General features: G+C 45.9%; 1 protein-coding gene across 5 annotated transcripts in view; it reads right to left on the reverse strand.

The window, feature by feature from the left end:
- Window positions 1-23,540, reverse strand: part of EVA1A (eva-1 homolog A, regulator of programmed cell death) — a 62,156-nt gene that overhangs the window by 14,795 nt on the left and 23,821 nt on the right. The window contains exons 2-3 of one of the 5 annotated variants that reach the window (XM_028721817.2): window positions 20,643-20,807; window positions 14,695-16,016 (exon numbers count right to left, since the gene is read on the reverse strand). The exons of 1 other annotated variant lie outside the window; for it this stretch is intronic. In XM_028721817.2, coding sequence (XP_028577650.1) covers window positions 15,652-16,016; window positions 20,643-20,709 — 432 coding nt within the window. In that variant the 5' untranslated portion in view covers window positions 20,710-20,807 and the 3' untranslated portion in view covers window positions 14,695-15,651. Of the gene's footprint in view, window positions 1-1,504; window positions 2,919-14,694; window positions 16,017-20,642; window positions 20,808-23,540 lie in introns of those variants that run through there. 3 more of the 5 variants (XM_077926627.1, XM_077926628.1, XM_028721815.2) reach the window with 3 other exon arrangements.

Raw genomic sequence — 23,540 nt, forward strand, 5'->3', positions numbered from 1 at the left:
TATAAATGTAGCTCTTTCCCTCCTCAGGGGAGTCTTGTTTTGCTTTAATAAAGAAGTGTTACTAGAGAACTGACTCCGGCATGTTATGTCAAGAGAGCTGAAATCACAAACCCCACGTCACAACACCTTCATTCATAGATCTCGGGACAGTTAACAACATATAAATACAAAATACATAATAAAAAGCACAAGCACACATACACACAAAAGCCAACATCCCCCTCCCATAAACACATTTTAAAAGGGCATTGGACAACAATCTGTCAAAGGCCTGGTTAAAGAGGAACATTTTTGCCTGGCAACATAAGGTGTAAAAAAAGGTAGGTAAAGTTAAAGGACCCTTGGACACTTAAGTCCAGTCAAAGGTGACTATGGGGTTGCGGTGCTCATCTTGCTTCAGGCCAAGGGAGCTGGCGTTTGTCCACAGACAACTTTCTGGGTCTTGTGGCCAGCAGGACTAAACCGCTTCTGGCACAACAGGACACCAAGACAGAAACACCATTTATCTTCCCACTGCAGGGATACCTTTTTATCTACTTGCACTGGTGCACTTTCAAACTGCTAGGTTGGCAGGAGCTGGGACAGAACAACAGGAGCCGACCCCGTCGCAGGGATTCAAATTGCTGACCTTCTGATCAGCAAGCCCAAGGGGCTCAGCGATTTAAACCACAGCACCACCTGCATCCCTAACTTATTAGCCAGGTTGTAATGAAATGTGAATCACAGCCGACAGAGTTTGAGTTTTTGATAACATGATCACAAAATGAACAGCTACAAGGCAACAAGCTCAGAGGAATATATCTCCTTCCATGTCAGAGCATTTCTCACTTTAATTCACTTGTTAAATGCAGCAGTGCAGCGATTAAACATTAAGCCATGGAAGGCACAGGAACACAGGAAGTTGCCTTAGGCTGAGTCAGACCAGGGCTGGCTGCCCTGGCTGCCACGGCTCTCCAGGGTTTCAGGCAGGACTAGTAATTCCCAGCCCTTCCTGGCAATGCTGGGTTCAAGCCTGGGACTTTCAATACAAAGCATGAGCTCTGCTGCTGAGTTATGGTTCCTCCCAAGTCCTAAAGGCAGGCAACAAAATAATTCTGGTTCAAAATTTAGCCTTAGACTGAGAAACAATGCATTACCAGCAGCCCTCCCCATGCTTGCTATGCTCTGCACTCATTTGACTCTCAGCTGCAAGGGCCCAGGGGTCTTTGCACCAGGGAGTTTCAGTACAAACCCCCATCTGCGCCCGCCATCCTGCTGTCGCCTGGGTGCCAAGGAAACAGAAGCAAACAAAAGAAGGGAATTCCAGTGAGATTGTCTGCTCCCTACTTAGATTTCTCAAGGACTGTTGTCATTCAACAAGGTCAGATTCATGACCTTGTTCCTTCAAACACCCTGAAAAATAGACATCCTGTAACTAGATGCAAAATTTACAAAAACCATTCATCAAAATCTATAAACAAATCCAAACTTAGGATTTTAGCATAAGGTAAATCCATACACAAACCTTTGGCCACCACAGTCCTGAGGAGTCACTGCTACTAGGTGTTGGCTGCTCTGACCTGCTTTGTGCAGCGAACAAATCCGTGGCCCTCCCGGTGCCTCCAAGCCCAGAAGCCGAAATGGGGAAACGTGTCTAAGGGCAGAGAGGTTATGGCAGCCTTTGACTCAGCAGATCATGGCACCTGTGCAACGTAGCCTGAGCTGAGCTGGGACCTCGCAAAGGACCTGTCCAGCGAGCCCTTCACCCAGCGAGTGTCCAGTCCACGGTCGGCGGCTCGGTCGGCCCCTCGGGGTCTTCAGGGGAGGCATCTCTCGAGAAGGCTTTCCTTGGGAACTAGGGATCAGGATGAACCTCTTGCTCCTGACCAGAGGCAGGAATGGGAGCGAAGCCCCCTTGAGAGCCTGCCGACGGTGCACATTCCCCGTGCCGATGGCCCACGTTTCCTGCCGCCGCTTCCCGCAAAGAACTACACGTGTTTTCAGTTGCATCGACTAAAGCAATAGCAGCCGTGGCGTTTCTAAGGGCAAGGGCACGCGGGGCTCGTCCTGGGAAAAGTCAAGGACATCTGGGCACCGGGGTGGCAGCAGAACTGGCAGAGTTGGTCGGAAAGGGACGGGGTCTCCACTCGGAGAACGGGACCCTCTGCGCAGACAGCGCCATCACAAAGGAAGGTTCTGCACATCTGGGAGCAAGAAGGTGCAGTGCCCAGCAGGCCAGCGCGGCCGGAGCAGGGGCCAGAGGTTCCACTTGCCAGCATCCAACAGACCAAGCACCGCGGCCCATGCCAGAGGCCCCTCCCCATCTTTTCCCTTTTTCTACCTAATTTAACACTAACGTCTCGCAACAAATGAAACTGATCCGTAGAAAACGCAACTTGAAAAAAGAGACATTGCACATACTTTTGTAAACCAAGAAATCTTAAACAAACAAACAAATAAAACTTGGCCGGAGGGTTCCAAGTGCCTCCTAGATTCGGACCGCGTAGCAGAGACTGAGGAGGCTTTTATCCCTGGAGCAGGATGCTGAGTTTCGGCCCAAGGTCTCTGCTCTGTTCCAGTGATCCAGAGCTCCAGTGAACCTGTACTCCAGAGATCCTGTCTGCTCCAGTGATCCAGCTCCAGATGTGCATGCATAATGTTGCAGCTAGCATCGTTAGTGTGAATAACGTAGTGTGCTATATTGTGCATCAGTTCCCCAACAGTATAGTGAGAGGATGGAATTCATGGGATCTTCTGCCCCCACAAGGACCAGTTATTTAGAAATAGGAAATCTGTGTATTAGTATTAGGTAGGAGGAATAACAATGCTGCCCCCTTAAGAAAAGGTTTGGCCTTCCCCCCTTGTTTCTACCCCAAGGCAGGTTGGGAAATGTAGGCACAGCCACACGGGAGAAGCCTCCCTTCCCGCCTGCCTAAGCAGGGAGAGGGGCGAGCGAGCTCCTTCTTGCCCAGCCCCACAAGGAGCGGCATCCAAAGCGTCCAGCCGCTTTCGCTCAGAGCCCAAGAGCAGCCTCTTGGGATGTCAGTGCATAGTTCAGTGCATGAGAGCTTCGTGGAGGGTTGTTGAATGCTCTCCAGATGGAGAGAGAAGCCTCAGGACGTCATAGATCCCTGACCTTCTAGCATCCAATCAGTGATATAACTTGCAGGTCTCCATCACAGCAATCCGACCCCCAAGCCAAGTAAGTGCATACTGTATAGGGATGTGCTAAAACAGTGATTCATCCCAGAGTTTGTGGAATTTTTGTCCCCTCTCCAAATTTTAAATTATGATTATCAGTCCAGAAAAATTAAAAAGAGAATAGATTCAAAAGGAATTGTTTAGCTGTGATTCCTGCATGACAGGGGTTGGACTAGATGACCCTCGGGGTACCTCTAGAATTCTCTGAGTCTGTGATTCTCAGTTGGCCCTCTAGCAAAAGCCAGTGAGAGAATTCACACCAGTGCAATGGAGCTTTCCCCTCAGGGTCCCCCCATAAAACACTCTGCAGAATCAGGAGAACTATGCAGGAGAAATGCTATTGAGAGAGAAGGCAGAATTGCTCAGCACCTACTTTGCCATTCTTCCATCTGGCAAGCAGAAATGTTTGTGCTGGCTGAACAATCCTCATAGTGCAATGTTGAATTCCACCCTTAATTTTCAGTTCTAGCAATTTGTTCTTTGCTATTCCTCTTGGATATATTTTTGCAGTTGCAACTCCCCCACCCCCACCCCATTTCCCTTGTTGCACATTGAGAGTCTTGGCCACCACACTGGGGGTTCCTTTGCACCCATCAAGTATTTCAGTCGCGCTGAGAGTTTTCCAATCATCTTCAGAGGATGTTCTTTTGCTTGCTTTTCTCAAAAGGTACTGAGCCATTTCCCCCTTCTTACTGCAACCCAGCCTCATTTGCAAATGGGTGATAGTCTAGGGTAACCATTGATTAATCTTGGGGGAGTTCTCCAGGTGCCGTGCACAAATCTTCAGGGCTCTAATGCGTCTCCCTTTCCTGCTCAATCTGTACGTCAGCCAGTTCAACTGAGGTGCAAAGCTTTTAAGATTATGCAACTGAATTATTTCAGTTTAATTTGACTGTGGTTCAGGCTGCAAGTAACAAGAGCTGTCAGCCTTAAGTAGGTCGATTTATTTATTTAAGCCAATATATTTTTGGCATTTTACAACTGATGGCTAAAACAACAAAAATGTACCGACTGCTACTCACACACACACACACACACACACCCTCAGCATAACTATGTACTGAACAAACCTGGAGTGAGTTTAAGTCTTAGTACCTTGGCTTACTTGTAAAGCACTCTTCATAAAATGTGGTATTTTCATAATCATGACTACAGATAAGCCATACCAGGCATATTACAGTTCCGCTAATAGTAGGATTCATCTAAATGTGACGAATCCCACTCATGTCTTTTCTCTTAGAATAAATGTTAATCACAATACACCAAATGTGGGGATGGTGAGCAACAGTGACCTGACTAAAAATTATGTAACTGTCCCAGAAATTAAATGAGAAATGGCTTTGTGACTCCTCCGCCAATCTTCCTGCCACTGCCATTTTCACAATCCATTGTATTCATCAGGGCATTGACTGAGGAGTAAGTCTGCTGGAACTCACTGGACCATTCTGAGTCAAAATAAACACTATCATTACCTGATTTCTTTCATTCCCCAGAGGGGAAAAAACATTCTTGAGCAGAGCTTTCCAAGCCACCTGCTGCCACTGGCAGGACTCTGAGAAGAGGCAGAGCTTCTGTTTAATGCTGTTTATTAATTTTCAATTATTAAAGTCCAATATAAACCACATTTTATCAATGTAAAATTACAATTCATATTCAAATATACAGTGGTACCTCAGGTTACATACGCTTCAGGTTACAGTCTCTGCTAACCCAGAAATAGTGCTTCAGGTTAAGAACTTTGCTTCAGGATGAGAACAGAAATCGTGCTCTGGCAGTGCGGCAGCAGCAGGAGGCCCCATTAGCTAAAGTGGTGCTTCAGGTTAAGAACAGTTTCAGCTTAAGAACGGACCTCCGGAACGAATTAAGTACTTAACCTGAGGTACCACTGGTGGGATAAGTCCCACGATTGGAATGTAATAATGGAGGGATACAATCTATTTCAGAGAAACAGACCAGACAAGAAAGGAGGAGGAGTGGCGTTATATGTCAGGGATGTGTATACCTGTGAAGAGATCCAAGATTTAGAACCTCAAAGCCAAAGTGAGAGCATTTGGGTCAAAATTAAGGGAGAGAAGAATAACAGAGACCTCATTGTGGGAGTTTACTATAGATCCCCAAGCCAAACGGAGGACATAGATGATGCCTTCCTGGAACAGATGGCCAAGCATGCAAAAGGAAGGGAGATAGTAGTAATAGGGGACTTCAATTACCCGGATATTTGTTGGATGTCAAACTCAGCCAAGAGCATAAGGTCAAACAAATTCCTCTCTGGCCTTGCAGACAACTTCATTGTCCAGAAAGTGGGAGAAGCAACAAGAGGAACAGCCATTTTAGATCTGGTCCTAACCAATGTTGATGACCTGGTTAGTGGGGTAGAAGTGGAAGGATCATTAGGCGCGAGTGATCATGCTCTTCTGAAGTTTACTATACAGCGGAAAGGAGCAGCCAAGCATACTAGGACTCAATTTCTTGACTTTAAGAAAGCCGACTTTGTAAAACTTAGGGAAGTGCTGGGTGAGATCCCATGGACAGTAATACTAAAAGGAAAGGGAGTTCATGATGGCTGGGAGTTTGTTAAGAGGGAGATAGTAAAAGCACAACTTCAGGCAATACCAATGAGACGGAAACATGGAAGGTGCCTAAAGAAGCCAGGGTGGCTATCTAAAGAACTTTTAACTGAGTTAAGATTAAAAAAGGATGTGTACAAAAAATGGAAAAGGGGGGAAACCACCAAAGAGGAATTCAAACAAATAGCCAGCACATGTAGACACAAAGTCAGAAAAGCTAAAGCACAGAATGAACTCAGGCTTGCTAGAGAGGTTAAAAGCAACAAAAAAGGCTTTTATGGGTATGTTCGTAGCAAAAGGAAGAACAAAGAAACCGTGGGGTCACTCAGAGGAGAAGATGGTGAAATGCAAACAGGGGACACAGAAAGGGCTGAACTCCTCAATGCCTTCTTTGCCTCAGTCTTCTCCGATAAAGAAAACAATGCCCGACCTGAAGAATTTGGAGCAAATGATTCAGCAGAGGAAACACAGCCCAGAATAACTAAGGAGATAGTACAAGAATACTTAGCTAGTTTAGATGTATTCAAGTCTCCAGGGCCAGATGAACTGCATCCAAGAGTATTAAAAGAACTGGCAGATGTGATCTCAGAACCACTGGCTGTCATCTTTGAGAATTCCTGGAGAACAGGCAAAGTCCCAGCAGACTGGAGGAGGGCAAATGTTGTCCCTATTTTCAAAAAGGGGAAAAGAGAGGACCCAAATAATTATCGCCCAGTCAGTCTGACATCAATACCAGGGAAGATTCTGGAGCAGATCATTAAGCAAACAGTCTGTGAGCACCTAGAAAGGAATGCTGTGATCACCAATAGTCAGCATGGATTTCTGAAAAATAAGTCATGTCAGACTAACCTGGTCTCGTTTTTTGACAGAATTACAACCCTGGTAGATGAAGGGAATGCAGTGGATGTAGCCTACCTTGATTTCAGCAAGGCATTTGACAAGGTGCCCCATGATATTCTTGTAAAGAAGCTGGTAAAATGCGGTCTTGACTATGCTACCACTCAGTGGATTTGTAACTGGCTGACTGACCGAACCCAAAGGGTGCTCATCAATGGTTCCTCTTCATCCTGGAGAAGAGTGACTAGTGGGGTGCCACAGGGTTCTGTCTTGGGCCGGTCTTATTCAACATCTTTATCAACAACTTGGATGATGGACTCAAGGGCATCCTGATCAAATTTGCAGATGACACCAAACTGGGAGGGTTGGCTAACACCCCAGAGGACAGGATCACACTTCAAAACGACCTTGACAGATTAGAGAACTGGGCCAAAACAAACAAGATGAACTTTAACAGGGAGAAATGTAAAGTATTGCACTTGGGCAAAAAAAATGAGAGGCACAAATACAAGATGGGTGACACCTGGCTTGAGAGCAGTACATGTGAAAAGGATCTAGGAGTCTTGGTTGACCACAAACTTGACATGAGCCAACAGTGTGACGCGGCAGCTGAAAAAGCCAATGCAATTCTGGGCTGCATCAATAGGAGTATAGCATCTAGATCAAGGGAAGTAATAGTGCCACTGTATTCTGCTCTGGTCAGACCTCACCTGGAGTACTGTGTCCAGTTCTGGGCACCACAGTTCAAGAAGGACACTGACAAACTGGAACATGTCCAGAGGAGGGCAACCAAAATGGTCAAAGGCCTGGAAACGATGCCTTATGAGGAACGGCTAAGGGAGCTGGGCATGTTTAGCCTGGAGAAGAGGAGGTTAAGGGGTGATATGATAGCCATGTTCAAATATATAAAAGGATGTCACATAGAGGAGGGAGAAAGGTTGTTTTCTGCTGCTCCAGAGAAGCGGACACGGAGCAATGGATCCAAACTACAAGAAAGAAGATTCCACCTAAACATTAGGAAGAACTTCCTGACAGTAAGAGCTGTTTGACAGTGGAATTTGCTGCCAAGGAGTGTGGTGGAGTCTCCTTCTCTGGAGGTCTTTAAGCAGAGGCTTGACAACCATATGTCAGGAGTGCTCTGATGGTGTTTCCTGCTTGGCAGGGGGTTGGACTCGATGGCCCTTGTGGTCTTTTCCAACTCTATGATTCTATGATTCTACCACTGTATATCAATTATAAAGCCAATTATACATTTTGTTACTTTCCACATGCTAGATTTCTAGGTGAAATGATTAGATTTCATCCTGCTTCCAAGTTTTGATTAATCCCATTACATTCGGTCTTGATCTTAGTCCTTTATCAACAGCTACAGAGTTTTTGACTTCCATTCGAAAAACACATTTAATAAAAAGAAATCCTGCAAGAAGAGTTCTGTATCCCAAATGTTTCCTGCGTGTGACGTTTATCTCATCCATGCTGTCTTCATTCTTCCTGTTCTCCGTCTGTTTTGCGCAGCATCGCTACTTCCGCTATTTCACTCTTTCTTTTCCTTTGTTCCCAGGCTGTATTTTCGACTGCATCACATGCCATCTTTTTTTGTTTGTTTGTTATTGTTTGAGTCTAAAATAAGAGTGAACTGGCATCCCACCAACGCTTTAACAAGACTCCAGTTTCTCCTCCTTGGTCAACTCTCTCAATAATGATCTGGTGTCCCGCCAAAGCCTTGGCAGATCTTCAAAGCCCAAAGTCCAGGTCCTCCCATAGCAGTACAGTGAAAGTTTGATTCTTTAAATCCATTTCAATTTTCTCACACAGTTCTAATTTTCATTGTAATCCATAAATATAATCCCATTCTCTTTTATCTCTTCTTGCCTTTTAGCTGTTTATTAGCATTCGGGGGGGGGGGGAGTGTTGCTGAATCATTTATGTAGCAAAGGGTATACGCTCCCCCCCCCCCCCACACACACACATACCGCATCGAAGTCTTCTTTTCAATTTGAGTCATAACGACTTTGTAGCTGTTTCAGTTTGGCAGTTTATGACCTTGTCCCATCTATTCCAGCAAGCGTCTATATATTAGTTCTAATTTCACTCTTAATACACAGAAGCGCCTCTGCTTCATTAATGGCTGCGTAGGGGGCTTACTGAGAGGAGAAATGCTTTTGTACTCGGCGTCTCCCTGCCTCCCAGATTCCATGCCGGAGCGAGAGCCAGTACCGAGACAATCTGCAAGTGAAGCTCACTCCCCCGGGCCCTAGGGGGAGCTTGCAAGGACAATTACCCTAAAATCACCCTTGTTTATCTTCGCCAACGGTCTCTGCTATCGTGGGAGCAACATCCATAAGGCAGACAGCAACCGGAAGTCAGAAGAGGCAGAACTTCCACCTGGACTCTCATGGCGGTGGCAGTGGAAGGAAGGAGGGCAGGCCAGATGAACCCAATTCCTGTGCCAACTTGAGAACCCTGGCAGAGGGATAGGCCTTGCATCTGGCTTTGCATTGGCCAGTGCCAGCTGGGAGAGCAGCTCAGCATCTAGTAGATCCCCAGCTAACTCAGACCTGTCCTCAGAGAGCTGCACTTCAGCACCTTCCACTGGGCTCCAATGGCAGGAATACCAACGAGCTTTCTGCCTGTGCGCATGTTTGGGAGGCTGAAGGCAGAGAGGTCTGTCTTGGTGGAGGGATGCAAGTTTCGCTTTCTTAATCACTGCCCGTTCTTGGAAGGGCTCTGCAACCCGGCCTCTCTCAAGGAAAATGTACTTCTGGAGCAATTACTTTCTCTGTAAAAGTGTGCATGTGTATGCAGTTAGCATCTGCTCTTACCACTATTACTTTCCAAACTTATTTCCAAACTACTTTTCTGTGTTCAGGAAATAAACCCTTCAAGAACATGAGCAACTAGGAGAATTTAGCTCAGATGTCCATTTCGCTCTGCAGCTCTGCCTCTTTTCCAGAGAACAAGCTGTTGTCTGTTGGTTAGAGCTTAATCACAACCAGCATAGTTTTTTTATCTAAAACAGAAAAATCAAGGGATTGTGTAGTCAACAAAGTTGAGATCAGAACTTTTCTGGAAACTTGAGTTTTTATTGAGAAAGTCTTACAAAATAGCGGCTGAGTGGCTAACGACTGGAGACTTCCCATGAAGGGAGGGAGAAATTGAGGGAAATTTTCACGAAAGGCAGAGATTCAGTGAAGGATATCATTGTAGCCAAGCCTATATTCAGTTCTGCCAAGTCCAGAAGACAAAGGGGAACCCTTCACTGGCATCCCACGGCCATTTCGAGCCAGGCCCAACCTTGATTCCTCTTGCTGATTCGTAAGTCCCATCACACTCAATGGGACATTCATGTACCAAATGTCTACTGCTGCTCCATAACATAAAGTCTCTGGGAAGCTCACAGAACAAATACAACAATTAAAGACAGCACAGTATGGGGGTGGGGGTGGAAACAGGTAGAGTCCTGGACTTCTGCCACAATTGGTACCAAAGATTATCGGGAGCGGTGAAACACGCAGGAACACAGGAAGCTGCCTTCTGCCAAGTCAGGTCATTGGTCCACACAGCTCAGCCTGGTTTTCCCTGACTGGCAGGGGATCTCCAGGGCTTCAGACAGACCTTTCTAGCCTGATCTGCAGATGTGAAGATTGAGCCCAAGACCTTCTGCATGCACGGGAGATGCCTCCCCCGGAGGGCCCCCCCCCCCAGTGAGGTGCCGGGTGTGGAGAAGTTCCCGGGGAGGGGAGAAAAGACTAATAGAAATGTATTTTACGGAGCCCATTGACCAATCAGGGAGTCCATCCAAAGGGCAACAGAGGCCACTGGGCTAGCGTGCTGGTGAATGGGCAAGCAGGAAAAATGGCTTACATATAGGGAAACAGAAACGAAAGGGAAATGAAAGTTGAAAGATTTTAAGGATATTAGCATATAAATGATTGGTTACAATATTTTCAAGTAAATGAGGCATTTAAAGAAGACAAAAAGAAAGGAGTTAGTTATACTCTGTCTAGATTTCAAAGAGAAATTGTAGATGATAATACTAAAACGATGAAGAAGATGTATAGTCTGCTGTTAGAGTGGGAAACTAAAGATGAAGAAGTTAAATCTGTAATGATTAAGTGAGCACAAGATATGGAACATAATATACAAATGAAAAAGTGGGGGAAATTAAGGAAAATTGATTTAAAATTTACGGATTGTGTAATTTTGAAAGAGAATTATATGAAAATGATGTATCAATAGTACATGACTCCAGTTAAATTAACCAAAATGTACAAAACAATTTCCAGTATATGCAGGAAGTGCAAAAGAGAAAGAAGGGATGTTTTACCACATGTGGTGGAATTGTAAAATAATTAAAAGTTATTGGGAAGAGATTTATAATGAAAAGAAAAAGATGTTTAAAATAACATTTAATTAAAAAAACAGAAGCTTTCTTATTAGGCATTACGGAACAAGAAATACCAAAAGAAGTCAAGGACTTATTTATGTATGCCACAACGGCTGCCAGGATCCTTTTAGCCCAAAGATGGAAGGACAACAAGATGCCAACGAAAGAAGACTGGCAACTTAGACTGATGGAATATACAGAAATGGTGAAAATTACAGCTAAATTAAGAGATAAAGATAATAGAGAATTTTAAAAAGACTGGAATGCGTTTACATTATAAAGTGGTACCTCAGGTTAAGAACTTAATTTGTTCCGGAGGTCCATTCTTAACCTGAAACTGTTCTTAACCTGAAGCACCACTTTAGCTAATGGGGCCTCCCGCTGCTGCCACATCGCCGGAGCACAATTTCTGTTCTCATCCTGAAGCAAAGTTCTTAACCCGAGGTACTATTTCTGGGTTAGCAGAGTCTGTAACCTGAAGCATCTGTAACCTGAAGGGTATGTAACCCGAGCTACCACTGTATATGCAGAATTTTTTTTTTTTTTAAAGGCTCATTAGCAGGGTTTGAGTAAAATAGAATGTGAAAGATGTAGAAGAATGATTTGAAAACAAATAGATAGAATATGGGATTTTAATGGTTTGGTATAAAATTTGGAAAAAATAGAGCATTTAGGCAAAGGAGAATGATATTAAGATATTTTTAAATATGCAGAATGAGAAAATATTTTTTAAAGATCCAAAAGGGGAGGTTGAGGGAAGTCCCTGGGTGGGGGGAAAGGGGATGTATGTTTATTGCTTTGTGTGATTTATGTTGATAGATTATGTTGATTAAAATGTCAAACTTAATTTTAAAAACTTATTTTTAAGGAGCAATTTCCCACTTTCTGAGAGAGGGAGAAGAAAAACATTTAAAACACTGGGGAGAGAAAGAGAAAACCACTTTTTTAATACATGAAAATAAAAACATTGTTTAGGGAGAAGAAAAAGACTTTGGGCTCGCCCACTTTCCACTTGACCCGTGCCTACAAAGAACAGGTCCCAGTGGTTTCCCATTTGGCACACACTGCTTTCCCCAGGAAAACCCGCTCTTTAGCATGGAATCGGAGCAAACGACAATGTGCAGAAAATCTGGTTGTTGTTTGCTCCAATTCAGCAGGAAATAGCAGGTTTTCTGCCACAAGTGAAGTCTGGTGGAGCCCTTTGTGGGGAGGTACATGTATAGCAAAGCAAGTTGTTGTTTTTTAAAGCTGTATTTCATGAGTCATGGGAATATGGGACAAGAATTCGCTGAAATATATTTAATTGAAGTAAGAAAACAGGAATACTAGCAGCCCTACTTGTCAGGAGGGAACCTAGAAAGAGAACCTAAGAGACCATTCTTAGCAAAAGAACATTAGCAGGTTTCCAGGAGAGAGAAAATCCACCACCCAGGCCTGGACTCTCTACTCTGGAAGAGCGCCCGGACAGTGCTAACGAAGTTCAAAATATGGCTTGTGAAATGTGCTCTAATGTGGCTGCCATTTGATTCCAGGAAATTTCACAAAATCTGGATGTCCCGTAGACACAAAGAAACAAATAATCCTAAATATCTTTTAGCGTCATCTTCTACAATTTAATTTCCATTTTTCCTTCATGGTCATCGATCCATGGCAACTCATCTCCTGGTTGGACCCTGGGTACTTCTCCCTGCCACACTGGAGCTGAGAGGCAGGTCAGTCACAGATTTTATCTCCAGTTTAGAAATCGGCAGAGGCAGCAAGCAAAGACAGCCGTTTACATGAACCAGTCTACTTTAAGATAATACTGTTCCGGTAGTTGTTAAGGTCTTGGACTGAGGTGCTTACGTTTTCTTCGTGTCCTTGGAAGGGAGGAAGAGGAGTACCAAAAGATGGCCAGCTCCACCTACCACTGGCTGTCCTGCTCTCTGCCCTCAGTTCTTCCCGTCCAGATGGACACCAGTCATCACTGCTGAGTGACATTTTAGTTGCATAGGCTTTTAACTACAAAAGTAAGATGGCCAAAGGCCTGTCTGACTCTGCAGTCACCAGATGCTGTGGAGACTGCATACTAAAAGGCGCCAGCAGGAGCAGAGACAAAAATGCATGGGTGGTTCGTGACCTAAGGGCACAAAGACAGAGAGAGATAGCTGTCTAGACCCACAGGAAGAGTCCTATCAGAACAGACTTATAGAAACAGTTAACCTAAAGTTTAGAAACGGCTGAGCGTGTATCTGAAGGTCTGAGGGAAAATGTCAGCCCCTTGACACAGACTTCACATGCCAAGGACCCAGTGTTAAATGGCTTTGTTTTTGTTTTGTACAATTTTATTTGTGTGTAGCAGAAGAGTTAACTAGCAGCACTGTAGGTTCGGGAAGAAGGAAAGGAAGCCTTATTAACTCCTTGGAACTCCTTGTCAGGCTCTTAATGCCTGGTAGACATAAGAAACGCAGAAAACATTTTATCACCTTTAATATATCTAAGGCCACTGAGCAGTTTCACATCCGGGATCCGTGTGTGCAAACCAGCCAACAACTTCCAGCAGAAATGACTTGAACCGGTTATAAAAGCAAGGAGCCTAGTTTATGTTTACAGGATCAGGCCCACTCCGATCCTGCTGAAAGCTTGGGCTGTTCCTTCTAGGAATGCTTGGGCCACCGAGGAAGATTTTGGTTGTGTTCAGACCCTAAGGCCAGATGAACAGGATGAAACAGCTGTTTTCTCAGTTGCAGCAACTTCATACCCTCCAAGGGCCTCGATTTTCCAGGGACCATCCTGGAATTACAAAACCCGGCTCCTGATTTGATCCCAGAATGTCCTTATTCCCCCCCCCTCCAATGGTGGTGCTGCTGCTGCTGAGCTGGGGGAGGAGGAGGAGCCGGCGCTTGTCCTGAGTGATGGGGGCTGCAAGGGAGCACCCCATGGCCTCTCCACCCTTGGGCAGCTTGTAGTGGCTGCTGGAGAGCAGGTGAGGAAGAGGAGGAGAGGATGCCGCCACCAGCAGAGGGGCCCAGCCCCACACAATGCCCTGGCTCTGAGGGGCAGGCAGAGGGCAGGGCCACCCTGGGTGGCAAAGCATCTTGATTTTTTTTAAAAAAAATGTTTAGTTCATCCATGTGTAGCCTTGCTCCCTTGTAAAATTTAGGTTTCGTGTGTGCTTTTCTTGTTGTAAATCTAGCAAAGAATAAAACAAAACAAAATCAAGATTAAGGGGTTTTCTCAGGGCGCTGGAGGTGCACTGTGCCCTGTTGGCTTAGGGGTGTCAGCACTCGCCTTACTTCGGACAGGAAATGCTCTGGAGGGGAGCAAAAATGGGAGGGAGGGAGAAATGTCCCTATTTCCATCTAAGGAATGTTGGAAGGTCTGCAGTTTTGGGGAATCTGTACAAAAATCATTTATGTTCTAGTGCATTTACCTGAAACAGAAGATTGATATTTTTTAAAAAAAAATTGAAGCAAGTAAATTCATCCTTGTGTGGTTTTTTTTAAGCCACTCTTGCTCCCATTGTATTCCTGCAATGCAACTGTGAAAAAAACTATTTTTGGTGGGAAAGGGGGAATATAATACTGTATATGAAATATTTATGCATAACTGCTAATAAGAAAACTACAGTTTAGTATCAGTAAGGCACTGCACAGCAGTGTGTGTGTGTGTGTGTGTGTGTGTGTGTGTGTGTGTTCGTGTGCACGCGCGCACTCTCACAAACACTCACAAAACCTTTCAACCTTTGAGGTTTTTAACAGTTTACTCACCACTGACAACTTCTGCAATAACAAGCCCCCATGAGAAAAATATTGGATGGGGGGAAAGGATGGGGGAACTTGTATTGGGAGAAGGATTTTATCCCTGAGATAACAGTTTTTTAAAAAATTGCTGCCACTAAAGCAAGATTTGAAACAGCCTTAAATAACAAGACAGGATATTGAGCATCTAAGCACCAAGATAGTTTCATAGTGTGAGAATACTCAGTTCTGAAGGTTTGGTTTTTTTGTACATGGGTTAATTCCACAATTTCCCAATGTTGCAAACCTCATCATGACTTATTGCTTCGGTTCCCTCTTCACCAACACTGTATTTTAATCACCTCTAGGCAGAGTCATAGCCAGGTGATCTTGCGCCCCTGGCAGAACCATCCAAATTGCACCCCCAGCCATGGACAAATTAGCTCTTCTTCCCTCCTCTCTTCCAACCCGACCCCCCCCCCCATTCAATTCACCCTCTATTTAAAACCATTTCTTATGAGGCAATAATCAATATTTATATTTATGGACATATTTTTCAGACGATTTTGTGCCCCCCAATTGCCTGTGCCTCTGGCAGAGGCCCACCTCACCACCTCCTAGCTACAGCCCTGCCTCTAGTAGGATCCTGATTGTTAAAACAATATACAAGCAAATCTCATCCTTGCCAGGTATGTGGTAAAAAAAAAATCCATGATATAGATGCTTTCAAATCAATATAAAGTGAGTTTTTTGTCTGGTATGTCCCCTCTGCTCCAAAAAAACCAGCAACAGCAATAGATGTCTGTGAGCAAAACCCTGATGGCAATTTGCCTGGGGAAAATGGAGGCAAAACTTAAGGTTAGCTTGCCTTGGGAACTCTTGAGTTTCCCCTCTTCCCTGAGTAGCAACAGGTTTAGAGGATTCTGTGACTGCTGGACCAGGTGGTAGCAGTGGCCAGCTGTTAGTAGTAACGGTTTAGGCTCCTGGTTCCTGGGATATCTGGCTGCCCATTCATCCAAATCTCTCGTATGATGCGCTCCCTTTCTTCCAGCCTTTGAGCTCGCTCTAGCTCCTCAGCCGAGGTGAAAACGTTCATATTCAGTGTTCTTTCAAACCTGCGGTGCCGTCGAGCAGACAGGTCGGACGCAGTGTCTGAGTCATCGTCGCTGTCACTGCCATTGGTGTCACTGTCCCGCGATGGCTTTTTGGTTTGCAATGGTTTGCAATCAGTTTGACAGGAGATTCGGAGTACTAAAACCAGCAAGGTCAGGAGAAGGCCTGCACAAATGCCAGACACAAAATACAAAGCAGCTCGCTCAGGATTTTCTGAAATGTAGAAGAGGAAATGTTTTTTAAAGGGTGCAGAGGGATGAAATGAAATGCCCAACAAAGAAAACATGAATTTTAAACAGCTTTGTAATCCTTTGGCTTTCCACCAAACAAGGGGACAGAGATAAGGTTGAGCCTCAGAGTAGGGTGGAGTGGGGAGGAAAGGGATGTGAGGCTCATATTAAGAAAATATAGATGAGGTGATCTAGTTGAGACACAATCTGTTGTGGGAGATGTGGTGGGGGACTGAACACACACCTGGACCTTCGAGATGCAGGATAAAGAGAACTAGGAGAAAGTCAAAGGAGTAAGTCATTAGAGAAGGCAGTGATCTAGTTAGATGGTGACACACTGAGGTGAGAAATTAAAGCGAGACATGCAACTAAAATATTTAATGTGTTTGGGAAAAGTAAATCCTTAAGGAGTGCTTCCAGGCCCAAGTTGTACACGAATGCATCTCATTTGGGGGCCTCCAACGCTAGGAATACAATTTTGAATTTGCTACACTGCATTCACCCCCTTTTTATGTGATGCTATAATTCAGTCATTGTTATATTGTGACTGGACTAGAGTGTTATAGCAATGCTCATATAATGAATTATAGCAGTACGGCGTGCTGTTATAATGCTATAATTCTTCCATTGAAAGAAAGAGTGGTGAGCATATCAGAAAAGCATTTTAGCAATAATTAAAATAATGATTTAAATATGAATGATAATGGAGGCGAAGTCATAAAATGGCACCATCCACAGAGGTTATACTGAATGTGTCCTGAGCTTCAAACAACCCCGGCCGCTATGGCAGACCTACTGCTGTGGGCAGGACAGAGGTACCAAACCCATACTATCGGCTTCCCTCTGCACCAGATTACTTGAGGGACAAAGTGAGGCTGCGACCCAAGACACACACCCCCACACCCCCAATCATGCAGCCAAAAGCTGCCCCCTGCCCACCCTGCAGGGCCAGCATCCAAGAGGGCAGGTCCCCATCGCAGCTGCAGGAAGGTTGACTGAAGGGTGCCCCATGAGCTAAGCACTGCAGAAGCACCCACATGGGGGAGGGACCAAGCTAACCTAGGATCCGCTAGATCCTGAGCTGCCTCAAAACTGTCACCTGTCAATCCAGGCACAGTTCTTCCACCAACCCCAGGCTGGGTCTTTTAATTTAGGGGGAAAGTGAGTATGAAGTGACTTGAAAGAAGTTTATAAAATCATGTCTATTGTGGAGAAGGTGGGTAGAGAAGTTTTCCTCCCGGAATTTGTGGGCATCCAATAAAGTGGAACGTTGGCAGATTCAGGAAAGCGCATGGTTCCACAATGGAACTGGCTCTGGGCAGTGATGCCTGCAACACGTATGGCTTAAGAGAAGATTAGACAAGATTCACCAAGGGTAAGACTATCAAAGGTTACCAGGCAAGGTATCTCTATTCTACCTCAGGCATAGGCAAACTCAGCCCTCCAGATGTTTTGGGACTACAACTCCCATTATCCCTAGCTAACAGGACCAGTGGTCAGGGATGATGGCCATTAAGAGAACAATGGATCAAAAGGACTCTGTTTGAGATGGCAAAAGGGTGAGGCTCCTTCCTCCAAAGATAAAGCCAGAGTAGAAAGTGAGAAGAAATGTGATCTAGAAGCTTGGTGTAAGGAAGAGGAGTAATAATATGATGGGCAAACACTGCAGTAAGCAGGAGAGTCAGAGCAATGTTGGAGAGCAATGCTTGAGGTCTGTATGAATCCAAAGCGGGGGCTATGGGAGAAACAAGACCCTTTTGGGATGCTAATGCTGGAAACCCCTCCAAAAAAGGCTCACGTTGTGTCTATAAACCATATATCCTAAAGACGCCACAGTTTCTGCTGTGCCTCATTCCCAAAGGAAACATGAACTCTGGAGAAGCGCCTGGAACCCCTGGAATCTTGTACCACTCATGGTGACGGGGGTGGCAGGCTACTTTCTATTTTTACCCATACCTTGAAAAAAGTTATTGTTTTTGTTTAAAAAAGAGTGAAACTATAGGGCCAGCCTTAGTTTTAAAAGATAGAATCCTCACAACACTGTGCAACCTATTTATATACTAAAAGAATAAGAATATACTGTATTAACTTGAAGCCTAGAAGTTAAAAGGCCCCTTGCTGTGGCACTGGTGCAATTCAGCAGAGAGACTCTGCTTTTTAAAAGCTGAAGGAATAGGCATTTCCTCCTTTAATAGAAACAAGACTTTGTTTGTTTTCTCCTCGGCAGTGGGGTAGAACCCAAGAAAAAACAGGAAAGCAACAGAATAATGGAACAAAATGGGGCAATCTACTCATCCCTAGCAAATTCCAGTCCTAGCAAATTTAAACATAGGTATGAAACCCATAATTCCCATGTTGCAAAGGAATAATTATATGGGGAAAGGAACTAAAAGATATCATGCAAGGAGTACAACACAAGGGTAGATGAAAGATAAATGTTGTAACCCGAGGAAACATTTATTCAAAATGTTGACATTCCATCAATTACTTCATTTTCACACTTCAGTTGAAGAGAAGCCAAGTTTTCTTGAGCTGAGTAAATATACCTGTATCATTAATTCTCTAAATTACAGGACAGAGAGTTGGCTCCTCAGTGAGGAGGTCTTTAATCTTAAGAATGAAAAAGAAGTATTTGCCACTTTGAAGTTCATAAAGGGACGAACTTCAAATAAGAGCACATTAATAAATTGCTGCTACTACTGAAATAAGACGGCAAAATAGAGTAGCGTGATCAACCCCAGCCTCCAGGCACTTTCTCTGTCACTGCCACCCAGGGCCTGGGTAAATCGATGGGTTTGGCCTGGCATCGTAAGCCCAGTAAGGTAGCTCCCTCGTCGTAAGAAAGGGCCATCTTCCAGCAGGACAGCAAAGGGGGTCCCTCTGCCCCTCTCAGAGCCCAGTTGGCTAATACTGGAAGAGGCCCTCTATTGGAAACATGGGCCCCAAGCCATCTAAAGTTTCCTATATCAGCATTAACGCCCTCAAGGGGGCCCAGGAACCAAGGAGCAGCAACATGGTCCCCCCCCCCCAGGTGGGCCAGGGAGCATCTTTGTGACCATATCCTGCAGCAGCTTCCAGGGTAAACCCGCTTCAAGAAGGAGGAGGCAGCCCAGCAGCTGGGCTCTCTTCTTCCAACTGGTGAAGCAGCCCAAGCTGTTAAAAATCCTTCTCTGGCCAACACTCCGCCAATCCTAATTCAGAAGTATTGCTATGGCACAGAGATGCTGTGGTGTCGCCACCCCCCGCCCTGGTACATCTGAGGTGGAAGCTCAGCTACTGGCTGGCGGCTTCTGCTTAAATATTTTTGAAAAAAATCAGTAAATGTATAACAGCTTACCTACTGGCTCCTTTGTCTCATAGGGAGCATCTCCACCACTCTTTTTACCTCTCATTCCTTTCATGTGAAACGATGTAAATGATATGTGGCTGGTGATGAATGGGGATAATTAATTGAAGGGGAGTTTATTTTGGACTCTGGGTGATAAACTAATGGAAGAATTGCTGGGGATAATATAAGGTGGGGTCCGATTTAATAGACAAGATTGGGGTGATGTGGTGGGAAACTGGCTGACTTGTTTTATGTGAAATTTAAATCACCATTAAAATTTGCATATATACATATCAATTAACACTATGCAAGTTCTATGCAAGTGTGAGGCCTCTTCTGTCCTCTCTTTTGGTGGAGCAGAATTGTGCACAAAACACAGTGAGCTAGCAGGGCATCAGAAACCACAGAAAATACACACAGCGCTCCCTTTTCTGGACTCCTTTTGTTCTCTGGTTGACAAAAACAAATCAAAAAGCTTTAATAATAATAATAATAATAATAATAATAATAATAATAATTCCTCCAGCCTTGAAATGTGATATTCAGATACCCTGATACAGCCTCATGAAACATCCAGTAAACACAGGGGTCTGCAAACTAAGATCTGGGGACCGGATGTGGCCCCCCCAGGCTCCTAAATCCGGCCCGCGGACCCTGCCGCCTGCTCGGTGAGTCCCCACATGCTGAGGACGCCTTGCCACGCGGGGACTGACTTCCGCGATGCTGGCATGGCTTCTGGGCGGGCGGCGACGCTGGCCCAGCTTTGGAGTTCCTGCAGCTAATCCGAAGCCTTGGACGGAGAGGCCGGCGGTTCTGGGTGGTGCCACGGGCATCGTGACGGGTGTGTTGCGGGGCTTCAAGCGGAGCTTGGCGTGCCTGCTGGCCCTGCGCCTGGCGCCTGGCTCACGCTGCTGCTGGAGCAGCTGGAGGGCAAGCTGCAGGCTGCCTGCCTGGTGCTCCGCGTGCACCTGGCCTCGGGCGACGGGCCACAGCGCCTGGTGCACGCCGCCTGGGAGCTCCGCGGGGACGGGCTGATGGAGCGGCTGCTGCGCATCAACAACGCCGGTGAGTAGGCGGTGCCGAGACGTGCTCCTGAGCACGTGCAGAGTGCGTTCCTCCTCCAGGTCCGGAGGCAGCTGCGGGACCAGCTTGCAGGGTATTTATATTTTTCAAAATATAGACTGGCCCCCCACAAGGACTGAGGGACAGTGGACCGGCCCCCTGATGAAAAAGATAGCTGACCCCCTGAGCAAAGAGAAGTGGTGGCGGGGGGGGGCCTACCTGTGACAAAGGAATAGGCTGCCAGGACGTTGCTGAGCAAGGCCATCTTGGTCCCCGTAGGCTCCATTGTCTGGCTGAATCCTTTCCTGGGTGCCTCATGGACAGGAAGGAGGACGGTCTGGGTGCTTAGTGGGCAAAAGGCAGCATGCCTCCCTTTCTTCTTTTCTGTTTTGGAATACAAAGCAAATGGGGGTGAATCACGCCTGCTCCTAGCAAAGTCTTCCTTCTGCCTTTAGACACCCGCATTTAGGAACTAAATCGGTGCTGTGAAATGCTTTGGGGTGAAGTCTGCTGTTTGCCTCTAATCCTCTGCTCAGGGTCGGTGCTTGTAGCTGCATCGTTCAATTTCAGTCCCTCGTGAAACACACCTGAATGATTTACAGCACGTAAATAAACAGAGGCCCTTTTTTTCTTTCCTTCCTCTTTTCAGATCAAAAAATATGGTCATGAGAGCTGAGTTCCCTCAACCTGGTAATAATTCAGTGCTGCTTTAGAAATATCAGAGAGGGCAAGTGGCACTCTTCTTGCAATTGCAATGGCAATTCTATAGTTTGAGATACACCTGGCAGATCCCTTTCCCTCCAGCCCATATTAATCCGAGGGAGAATCTGTAACACCCAGCCTGGCTTCCTGGGGGAGCCCGCATTCTTAATGCCTCCCCTTGAGCACAGAAGAAGAGGGCAGTGGACATACGTTTTGTTTTGTTTGAAGGTGGTTAAGTCTTTGATCCTGAAAGCCAACCTTTTTGATCTACTCAGATCACTGCTGATAACCTACTGCATCTTAGAATCATAGAATCATAGAGTTGGAAGAGACCACAAGGGCCATCGAGTCCAACCCCCTGCCAAGCAGGAAACGCCATCAGAGCACTCCTGACATATGGTTGTCAAGCCTCTGCTTAAAGACCTCCAAAGAAGGAGACTCCACCACACTCCTTGGCAGCAAATTCCACTGTCGAACAGCTCTTACTGTCAGGAAGTTCTTCCTAATGTTTAGGTGGAATCTTCTTTCTTGTAGTTTGGATCCATTGCTCCGTGTCCGCTTCTCTGGAGCAGCAGAAAACAACCTTTCTCCCTCCTTTATATGACATCCTTTATATATATCTTGATTATATATCTTGATTGGTTTGCTGACAGCCCAGCCACCTGGGGAAACCGCAATCATTATAACACACGTTAGACAACCAGGCTGGTCGCCTATCCCCCAAAAGAGGGGCGGACGGGGTCCAAATATGTAGGACAGAGAGCCTCATAAGGTGGTTTATCAAAAGGCCCTTGTTTCAATAGCTACATATGTGCACTCAAGGAACCAACCGTGTGTTGTCCTTTGGTCCAATTTCTCACAGAAAGATGACAGATAATTGATTGCAAACCACTGACGCAAGAGGTGTGCAGGGAATGCAGAAGATTGTGAATCCCAAACTGGTTGATTTAAAGCAGAGGTCGGCAACCTAAGGCCCATGGGTCAGAAGCGGCCCACGAGGGTCGCTTAACCGGCCCATGAGCCACCCCCAAACAGAGCCACCCACTCGGCGAGTCCCCACACGCTGCACTAAACCAGCACAGCACCAGGACTCTCTTCCGTGGCTCCGGAAATCGCTTCTGCGCATGCCCAAATACTGGAAATCACACCTGTGCATGTCCGCGAAACCGGAAATCACTTTTGCACATGCCCAGACACCAAAAATTGCTTCTGCACAGGCGTGATTTTCGGCATCTGGGCATGCACAGAAGCGATTTCCGGCATCACACTGCGCTAGCCCAGCCCACGGAGGATCTCCGCAGGAGTGATCTGGCCCATGCCCAGTAAGCCTTGCCGGCCCCTGACTTAAAGGGATTCTGGGCTAGTCTCAGGCAAAGCACGATCCGTATGAAGCACCCCAAACCAGAGTGGGAACCCCAAAGCACTTCATGATGCCTCAGCGATTTGGACATTAAAAATAAAAACTTACAGGCAAGTATCTGCTGAAAGCGACACCAATGTCTGTAACCTTACCATAGAAAGAAAACACCAGGGTGGGAAAAGATCCATTGTGACTGACAGATTTATTTTGTCATCACAGAGGAAAGCCAAGGCACAGCTCTGGGAGAGCCCTCCCCCAAACATGTTCTCAGAGAAAGCCTTGGCAAAGTCCTTCCCTGATTGGAAGCCAGGGCTGTCAGCCACAAGATCACACTGCCCTCCTGCCCCTTCTCCCTGTCTGGCATTTTCTTTCAGGAAGAGTTTGAAGGTCTCTGACTGAAGCTGCACCTCCATGGCAGAATATGTCCAAGGCCTGCTAACAGCACTGTAGACGGTGCTTGGAGCCAAAGCTGAACCTCGTGGAGGAGCTTCCAGTAATTCTGTGCCACATTTCTCAGAACTACATGCATTCTCCATTCTCCTCGTCCCTGGGCTGTAGCTCTTGGACACAGAGTAAAGGAAGCCTCTCTGTTTTGGGATTCTCTCCCCGCTCTCTGTTTCTGGAAGGAGACCTGCTTACAGCCCTGCAAGGCCAGTCTGGGTCAGACAGGCAAAGAATTCTCTCCTCCTTGCCTTGGTTTTCCCTCCGCTCCTCTGCTATGGTTATTTATTCCCCCTCCCAGCGCTGCAGTCTTGTGTTTCAACAACAGTCCTTCAAGGTTGGTCTCATCCACTTGCACACATTTGGAGGGAAAGACTCATTCCTCTCGACCCAAAGCCCTGTGTGGATACATTTTGGCCTGCATGCTGATGAAGGGGACCGTGCGGTGATTGATATATCATCATTTATCGTTATTTCCCCTTAAGTAGTAGCAGTTGCCAGGATGTTACCCTGTTTGCCTCTGCATACAGTGGTGCCCCGCAAGACGGAAAACCCGCTAGACGAAAGGGTTTTCTGTTTTGGAGGTGCTTTGCAAAACGAATTTCCTATGGGCT

Source organism: Podarcis muralis, chromosome 3, assembly GCF_964188315.1.
Source record: "Podarcis muralis chromosome 3, rPodMur119.hap1.1, whole genome shotgun sequence".
NCBI lineage: Eukaryota > Metazoa > Chordata > Lepidosauria > Squamata > Lacertidae > Podarcis > Podarcis muralis.